Raw genomic sequence first — 10,080 nt, 5'->3', positions numbered from 1 at the left:
AGAAGGAACACTGGCACTGGGGACCTGGTTAGCAGGAACCCAGTGCACTTCAAAGTTACATACAAAAATATAATTGGCCAAAATTGGCGGTGGTGGGCACTGCAACCAAAACCCAGCTTCCAACATCAGAAAAATGATGAAGCCCCACTGATGAAGCATTATAATAATTTGTAAAAGGTTTATCATGAACATTGTTTATAGTGTTAAAAAAAAAAAAAGTGGGCTAGCCTAACCCATTATTTAAATCTAAAAGTAGCTCAAAACATTATTTTATAACCGGCTCCCACAAGCCTAGGTACAAGATCCCTCATTAGCACATACCCATAGAGGCAGATGAACTATCCCCACATACACCGACTGACCAGATTTGCAGAGCTCATGCTTATCTGAAGCACAAGCTAATGCTGCAATGGATGTTCAACCCTCCTTAGTAATTAGCAATGTGATTGAAGTATATTCCTTGTTAGATACCATGGGTTCGGAGCTCTGTGGAAGGCCAAAGGAAAAGAAGCTGCGCCTAAACCACAGGAACTAAGAGGCAAAGGTTTTAGTGGTGCATAGCATAGTCAAATCAGGGGGAAAACATTGGTGAAAAAGAACAGTACAACATAGCAACAAGCAGGAGAGTACATTAGAAGTCACCCTTTTCCATCTCCATCTGCCCCAAAATTCACACATAGAATAAGACCATAGACTACACCATTTTGTTCTAGGTTTAATTTACTCACTTGGGTATTTGCAATCAAATCCCTTAGGGAAATATTTGTGGGGACCAGGGTTCAAGACATTTTTCCAGTAATTGTGAAAAGAAATGACTTATGTGCTTTGTTCTAAGGATATTCTTACATACCACTCAATGTGTGTGGAACATAATTTTAAGAACATACATAACTGCCAATCATGGTTAACTGTATAATAAAAAACGAAACAATAGTTTTTGCTACTAATCAGTGCGAATGTCACATTCCAAAGTGACAGTACGAAGTGTGGTGTAAAGGCAACACTGGGATTGGTTTCTTTTTTAAATTAATAAGCTTCTTTACCAAACTCAAATAACTGAAGTCCTTCTAGCTTAAGCGCAGAAAAAGAAGCCACCCATAAACATAAAACAAGAACCACCACAGGAGAAAGTAACAGTGACTAAAGCGGGCTTTTTGAAGATCTTTTCAAAAAGAAGCTGTAACACTTTAATGTTAAAATAGCTGTGGGCTGTATAATGACACAATCAACATACAAAAGCATAAAAAAACAGAGTGTTTATGTTGCTGAAAAACGTATTGTCGTCATTAGACATGATTAAACGCTAACTACAGTAATATTAGACCTATAGTAGAGTGAATTCTCATAGGCAGAAAATTGTGACTTTTGGAAGGTAAGGTGTGTAAATGCTTGCTCATGATAAACATTTTTAAGTGGTGAAAAGGGGCATGAAGAAGGCTGCAGGAAAGGTTTAACAAAACCAGTCAACAGTGATTTTAAATAAACAGTTGGATTTGGAAGGATACTAAAGCTGTTCAGAACAGTGCCTGTAAATTAAGAATTTCGAGTGATGCTAGTGCCTAACATTTCAACCTGCCGGCCATAACACAAGCTGTATATTGTGTGGATGGCTAATTAGCAGGACATTTTATAGGTGGTTTTCATTCTACAGTTGTAGAAACATGGATGCATACTGGAGGTAGACAATGTGCAAACATTGTATTGCAAAGTTGGATCTAAAAGGATAACTTTAAAACTAAAAGTCCATCTATAAAAGATGCACCTCATAACCTATGTACATAGTATCTAACGCTTTTCTATTACTCTTTCAAAACCTAGATTTGCTGGATGTTCTTGCAGAAATATTCTGACAAACTGCCCCCGTTTTAAGGTTCACAATGTAAGGAGAAACAAGCAGCCAGTAACCCAATATAGTCATGAACAATCTTCAAAAAGGTAACAGAAGCAGATTTTTGTCAGTATCAGACAGACTGTCATGTTTGCTTTTAAAGAAAGCAATGACTTGTTATTAGGAACTGGGGAAACCATATTAAAGGAAAAAATATTCTTGAGCCTTTCGTACAGCATTGCTATTTGTTAGATACTGTTCACTCACAATATACCAGTCTTGATAGCTCAGCTCCAGGCCAGCACTTGGGTCACACGCTTTTGCAGTTCCCAGCTTACACATAATAATCACACCTTGGTAAAAGTAAAATACTATTTTCTACAGGTGCACTCCAAACAAGATGACATCAGGTCTCAGATTTGCTTTGCGATTTTATGTCACCAAATGTTGCCAAAGGAGCATCCGGCTATTATTTTCACCTTGAATGTGAAAACATCAAAAAGTCAGACTTTTTGCCTCACTCCTGAGAGGCACATTTGGTGATGTTATTACAAGCAGCTGTAAGAAAATGTGTAGGATACAGATAGTCTCTGGCAGTTAATGCAAATGCTATGCATTTATAAGCAAGTTAACAAAAAATCTGTTGGAGAAGATAACATTAGCCAAAATATTCTTGATTCATCCCCAAAAATGTTTGCCAACTCCCTAGAATATGAAAATAAATTAGATCAGCTGTACCGTAACACCCAGCATTTGCATTTTTCTACATAATAGGCTGCACCTTTTAAAACCACAAACTGGCACAACACTGACATACTAATGTTGATCAACCTAAACCCCGCTGTACATTTGACACGTTTTCACGCTGAACAAAACTGCCACCATGCCGAACAAGTGATGATATGATCTTTAAAAGTAAACAACTGTGCATGTGTGCAAAATAATATTTTTACACCTTTATTGCAATTTTTTGTTCTACCTTGTAACTTTGCAAGAACTGCCATAGTGAAGGTTATGTCAAGTGCAATAATTGCTTGGCATGCTTTCACTGTTGACCAAGTAACAATTCTCCATCCCGTAACCATTAGCAATAGTGGAACTACTCAATGGAAATGTGTATGCAGCATAATAATAAAACTGGGAAAGAGTTTCCTAGAATTTTAGCTGAAAACTAAGAGGCCGTGATTACTTAAGGGACACTAAATTACTGAAGTTGCCAAGCACCAGAACCTGAATGAACACAACAAAAGGAAAAATGTGTAAAGACAGTGGTGACAAAAACACCATTTACCTTTTTATGATTGCAGCAATAATGCTGAGGCAATACAATGGGGACATCGTAGGTCTGCAACAGGACAAACACTGCAAACCATTTTAAATGAGAAGGCAGAGACAAGGGTTTACTAAGGTAAACTGAAAATGGAGGAATCAAGAGAGACCAGTAATAGGCAGTAAATGTTGGTGAAGGTAATTAACAAGAACAGGTGTTGTGGGAGAATGAGGATATTCTGAAGGGAAATAGGTTGTGAAATTATGGTCAAAACCTTAGTAATTAGGTTTTTTTTTTTTAAAAACAAGTAGAACAATCTATGACATTAAATAGGAAGGTCGTTGTAACAATTGAAAACATACACCCAAGCTGAAGTACTGTAAGACCGTTATTAATGTTCTTTCTTTAGGGTTTAAAGCTATTCCAGATGCCTCTTACTGGAAGTCGTTGAGCGCTACCCAAATGAAGCTTGAACACTCAACACCATCTTGATTTTCCAGCAGAATTTTTCAAAGTAGAAAGTTCAACTTCCTTTTCTAAGGATGTCATTTCTAAAAACAATTTCTGATCTGGAGAAAATGTGTCTATCTGCAAGAAAGTTGGCCCCAGTCCTACCACATGAGTGTCAACTCAAGCTTAGCCATGTTTTCTCTAATACATAAGTGGTCATGGCCATTTTCACATCAATACGAAACATAAGAGTTGGAAAGTTTCACAGAACAGATCAAATGGGTACATAATTTTAATAAAATAAACACTATGTGGCCATCATCTAAACACAGAAATAAATTTGAAATTATGAGTGTGTGCTGCTAAGCACACTAAAATTCTTTCTTGGTTTGAGATCAACTACATAATCATGGTAGTACTGTACCAAACAGTATAAGCATTTCCTTGCATCTCTTAACTTATCACCAGATGAAATTGAAATAAGGCAGAGTGTGCCACAAATGGTTAGTCCCTCCCTTGATCACTTTGAAAACAGCCTTGCCTTCCCAACAAGGTAACACGAGATGCTGGCTAAAAAAGGAGGACCAAAAACAAACACCAGAAAAAAACATAGGAAGGGAGCCCTTCAAAAAGACAAATGAATAAGCTAAAGGTATTTCCACAATGCCTTACCCACAATCAAAATAGTGTATTAAGACCAAGGTCAAAGTAGACCTGATCCTCTCAAATCCAACATAGGCATGCCATATCTGGTGTTTGGCCCTACTGTGGCTTACATCATGCAACCAAAACAGAGTAAAAGAGCTATTCCAAATGGAAAGGAAAATGTCTAGCCTCATGTTTGGCAGTCTGGCTCCTAAAGACCAGAGAATATAAAGGGCACATTGTATACTAAGAAGCTCAAAAACCCATACCAAGATAATATTTTCATCTTAAAGAAAGTGTTTTTTCCAGCACCTGTTTAAGTTTTTCCTCCTTAAACAGACCAACATCAATAAAGGCAAAACTAAGCAAAAAAAAAAGCCAACGAATTTGACTTTATTGAGGGTATTGGCCTACCTTCTTAGTTTTAAACTTCATTAATAGACACATGGAAAAAGTATTTTCAGTGTCCTTTCTCTATAGATCCCCTCTTAAGAGATTATAAAATGCTTGGTACCCCATGTAGAAGCATCTACCCCTTTTCAAGGTAGCAAAGAAAACTGACATTTGAAAAACAATGCCACAAAAGCTTACTCAACAAGATGGGACTAGAGACTGTGCAAGATTACGAGCTCCAACTGATCAATGATAGTAGATGATCCTTCCGTACCACAATGGGTTGTAATCCATTTTTTCATCTTTCAGACCTCAAAATAGATGCAACAGCCCGATTAAATCCTACTGGTGGATACACCTGATTTTCTCCACTGAACAATTGAATGAGTTTTTTTTTTTTAATAAAAGGAGCATAACATTGATCCTACAAAAGTGATAACTTTGGAAGTAACATTTTCAAATACAACCAAATACTGTACCACAGTGTGATAACTTAACATTTGACAGACAGGACTTTCTTCAATTCAGGTCACCACTCCTCACACTGGATTGCTGCAAGAGAGGGGGGAACTAAATAAGCTGAGCATGCATGCTTGTAGAGATTAACTGTTTGGGATCGATAACCCATGGGATTAATTTCCCATTTAGTGTAGTAAGAAAAACGGTTTGTCAAGGGGAGTGAGGATTTTACTTTTTGCTGGGTTTAAAAAAAAATGTTAGAAATCCCTCTGCATATTAACTGGTAGCTAAAAAATGAATGCCTGTGTGACAGAGCATCCCTTCAGGCTGGACTTAGCGCGCTGCCTTCAGAAAAATATATAAGGTGCAAAGGACAAGCTTAAACGGTGAGCTTCCATCATGGGACATGTCTGGTACCTATTGTACACTTCAGAGGAAAAGCAGTTGCTCTAAAAAGGCCAGACTTTTGTTTGTATGGTATTTTAGATGCAGTTTCTGCAACAGGTGTAGTGAAATTAACGTAGGCCTGGCAAGATTAGTCACAAGAAAACATGTATTTTGTGTTTTAGATTCTGCCAGTAAACAGTCAAAGAGTTTGACAGTTTTATATTATTCACCTACAAAATCAGCCATTGTAGAGGAACCATTCTGCCCCTACTGCTACAATCAATGGGTTTCTCTAGCTAGAGAGTGAGGTTTGTTGGCTGGACCTCAGAGTGGAACCTGGTGAGATATCCCCAGATAAATAAAGGTTAAGCACCAAGAATCTAGGATTTGTCTTGAAATGTCTTCCATGTAAAGTTCTCATTCTCAAGGTCTTTCAGTGTGAAATCCAAATCTATAAGGTAAGGGAATTCTCCAAAACTCACAAACCATGGTCAAGTAAATATTAACAATTGATGATATGCTTCTTTTAGGCATTTAAATGTAGCAGCAAACAGAGCAGTATTTGTGTTTTCCAAGCAGACATTAAAGGTAAAGCATACTTTGGAAAAAACACAGATAAAATGCAATATACACGGATGGGGTCAAAACAATCAATCCCAAACTAAATGATGTAGACAATAAAAACAACATTCTCCAAATCACAGGAAAAATTGCGTCGCCTGAAAATCCCACGCCATGAAAAGGACTAAACTAAAGGTAGAAATGAATATTGTAACAGCGCATGAAAAATACATGTGTGGAGCTTGAGTACTAGTAGTCTCCAAGAGAACACAGAACAGGATATAATGAAGTCCAATGGGAGCTTGGATTTTTATTTGTAGACCGCAAGGTGTCAAAAGCGGAGATCTACCGAGGGAAGCCAAGAACACCAAACGACTCTACGGTATCCAATGTTGGGTAAGGCATGAAATATATGCAGCATTCGAAAACTGTGGCACCAATTTGGGAAGCATAAGATCCAGATAAGAGCAATGAGTTAACAGGTTTCCCACGGTAAGATAATGCATCTTGGGATGGTCAGCGATACGTTGCATGAAAAGCATAGGATAGCAAGGACTTTAGAGAAAGGAAGCAATAGGCATGGGTGTTCACAAGCATTTTGAAAAGACAGGACACTAAATATTAGGAGAAAGGTGATAAAGGATCAGAAGGAAATGCAAAAGAATCAGAGTGACTCAGGAAAAGGACGTATGATCGTAGGGCTATACTTAAGAGAAACTGCCAAGTCTTGGAAAGTATCACAGTGGGGTGGGAGGAGTTGTAACAGTAATCTAGAACAGTAAACAAGTGGAGTTCAGAAACACCTGGAAAAGTTTTTTTTTTAGAATCTTGTTTTGAAAACGACGATATCAATCAACCAATATTGCCTGTTACTGGTGCAGTATTCCCACATGGCAAGAAATTTTGCACACTTACAAAAAAAATTCGCAATGAATTTACACTTTATACTCTGAACAGTGTGGAGGCACGCATGGAAGACAGCAAAAAGTGCATTCATAAGACAAATTCTTCACCAGCTAGTTCAAGCAGTCAGGTATATTTTGTAACCTGTTATGCCACCGTTCTGTAGCACAAATCGAACAAAATGGAAGATTAATTGAGAAAGTCAGAGGGTGCAGTATTGCTACTATCAAACCATTTTACTGTCCTTATAGCAAACTAACAAAAACTGAAAAGAGCAAATGGTTAGATGTCAAACACCCAATGTGATCTCCCAGGGTAATTACCTCACTGCTCTGAAGTAATTTCAAGTGGGTTGTTTTACATTAAAACAATAAATTAGCATTTTCGTGGCTGAAACTATTGGATGAGGAATTTGAAGCAGTGCTTATAAATGATTTCTTTTTCAGGCTTAAGAGAAACATGGCAAAAAAAAGAACAGAGCAGCTTGAAGTTTCGGCACTCAATTTACAGTTGTTTGTCCTTGCATCAATATAGAAGCCATGTCAACATTGAGAGCTTACATTAAAAATAATGTAATAATTTACAAACCATAAATCTACCAAGGATGCATTCAAAATAAAATAGGTGTTCTGGGGATGTCTATGATACGGGAGTGGGTATGGAGGCAAGGACTCTGCAGGACCAAAATCTGGGCCACAAAGACTGAATGGTGCAGACTGCAGAATGTTTGTCACATTTTTGAGGGCATGGGAGTACTTTCCTCGCTTGGATTACAACAGAAATCAAAAAGTCTGTTTTGGAAGGAAATGTGGGCAGGTGTCCTAGGTTTGAAGCGGAGCAGCTCAGAGTCGAGTGACTTGGGTGTGGGCAGGAGGCCATAGATGATAATTCTGATTAAACTTCTCAAAGAGGCAGCCTACAGTCCAGTGTGAGAGCTTTGATTTTCTTCTTTGTAATGATGGAAGGATTCAGGTCAAATGTTTATAAAACCAGAAAGCATTTCCATTGAAGGCTTTTGGGTGCATGACAGTAGTTAGCTTATCTTTTTTCCTTTTCAATCGGCTAACATGTATGTGTGCCAGTCACACAGGCCTGCACATCCAGCAAGAAATGAACATGTCCGAGGCGCTCTCTCGCTCTCTCATCCTCGGTGGAGGTTTAAATAAAACAAGTCTGATTGAAGTCAGTAGAAGCAGTTCTATAGGTCATCAAGTACAGTGAAAAAATGCACGCAACTGAGTCTGTGTTAACTTTACCAACAAGCTTTTGTTGCGTTGAAGGAGAACGTCCGTCTCGTACTGAGAGTCAGTGTTTGTGTGTTCATGTCTTTACCTTGTGTCTTTCATTCATAGTCAAAGTGACGGTGCCACTTTTTCACCTCCGGAAGAAGAGGGATTCCGCGTATCAATGTCCACATGTGTAGAGTCCAGTCTGATGCAACACGTAGATATGCAGATGCATACGCTGAAGTGCACCAAGGGCAATTCTCGTTTTAATACCCCCAAAATCAGGTCCAGGTGTTGAGTTCTTCCTCCGCTGTGAGGTGCTAAACATTCCTGTCAGGTGTGTGCCTGAGAGAGTAAGAGACTGCGCGCACGGCAAGCGAATGAGCGCAAACATTTTTATGAAAGACATTGAAAGATTTTCTGCCTAGCAGCTCTGAGCTCCGCCAAGGGACAGACTGGGAGTGGTGAACCCTCTTGCTTGCTAGATTAGAGCTGGAATCCTTCCATTGGAGCCTCTCGCTGCTGGAAGATATACTGCTGCTGGCTCAGGTCGACCAGTGGTGCGATACTGCTGTCCTCGTCCTCAGCTCCAAAGTAGTGCTCAATCAGATCGAATGCCTTCTGGTAGATCTCCTGGTTTTCGTGGCTCTGTAGGAACTCAATTTTATCAAGACCTACAAAGCAGAAGAATAAAGGACTGTTTAATCTCTCCCACAAGGGATCATAGGAGCAGAGAGGAAAACAGAAGACAGCTCGTAAAAAACAGCAAAGAGAAGCTCTCCTATAAATATCGAACCTACTCTTAGTCTAATAGTTAATCAGCTCAACTTCACATCCTAACAAAAGTCAAGGGATGTATGTGCATGCTGGAAACGAGATAAAGCAAATAAAGAATAAACAAAACAATAAGAGAAACTTATTTACTAGTTTCCTCAAACATGCTATTGTCACTATCCCTTTTGAGAAAGGTATCCTTTCCATAAGTAAGATCCATCATTCAAATCTATCTGGAGAATTGTTTGAAACTATTCTTTTACTATAGCATTACCACTTTTATAAGTAAAATGAGAATCAGTTGTTAGCTAGAACATACAAAACTACAAATACACTTACAACACACTTTAACGCAGACATGTAAATTACATTGACAATGCAAACCATTATGCAACTGAAATTTACTTCAAATAAATTAACACTGAAATTAGTTGTATATGTCTAATTTTAAGTTTAGGAAATCGGAGCTCTACAAGCTGAGTGCTTCACTTTTTTTTCTTTTCTTTTTAATTTAAATTTTGGAATAGTGTTGGATGTTTTTATAATGCTCTATCAGGGATTTCTCATGTGCAATATTGCTTAGAAGCAGCAGAGTGACGCATGCTTAGCTCACCCAGAGGTTAATTTTTAAACAATGCAAGATAAACTACAGGCAATGAGGTGATTTCAGGGAAATAAAATGCTTGTAACAGAGTACCCTGTGAAGGCCGTCCTATTAAGACTGCTCCATCTTTAATTTTGATAATAGCCAATTCTGGCTGTCAACTAGTGGACAAGATGACATTCAGCAGTGAAATGCTTACGCACACATTTACTAAGGACCATCTTTGTAGGTCTCGCCTTGGCAGCGCTTGCGCAGTCTCTTTGAGAAATGTATTTAGATTATGGGCTTTAAGTTCTGCCCATCTTTGTAATTGGGTTGTTTTGTCTTTCCTAAATGCTTGCTTTCTATTGGTGCAAATGCTTACTACTCCCTCCTTGTGCACTTTTGTACCCTCCCACCAGGACTGACCCTGTCACATGTGGGCTTACTCTTTTTTTTTTCTTTTTCAAATTTAGGTTCCTCTGTGCGCACTTAAAAAAAAAAAAAAAAAAAAAAATCTTTTTAGTTAGCCTCAGCTCGTGTATCAGCATGGCGTCCACTTCACGAACGCCATGCTTCATATTTCCGATGGCATTTGCAG

General features: G+C 38.4%; 1 protein-coding gene across 1 annotated transcript in view; it reads right to left on the bottom strand.

The window, feature by feature from the left end:
• Window positions 1-702: 702 nt before the first annotated feature.
• The window catches only part of KPNA1 (karyopherin subunit alpha 1), a 181,930-nt gene continuing 172,552 nt past the window's right edge, over window positions 703-10,080 (bottom strand). Inside the window, exon 14 of the mRNA XM_069202718.1 lies at window positions 703-8,796. Coding sequence (XP_069058819.1) covers window positions 8,609-8,796 — 188 coding nt within the window. The 3' untranslated portion in view covers window positions 703-8,608. The remainder of the gene's footprint in view (window positions 8,797-10,080) is intronic.

Source organism: Pleurodeles waltl, chromosome 8 (assembly GCF_031143425.1).
Source record: "Pleurodeles waltl isolate 20211129_DDA chromosome 8, aPleWal1.hap1.20221129, whole genome shotgun sequence".
In the NCBI taxonomy this organism is placed as follows: Eukaryota; Metazoa; Chordata; class Amphibia; order Caudata; family Salamandridae; genus Pleurodeles; species Pleurodeles waltl.
This window is presented reverse-complemented; position numbering and strand designations above follow the sequence as displayed.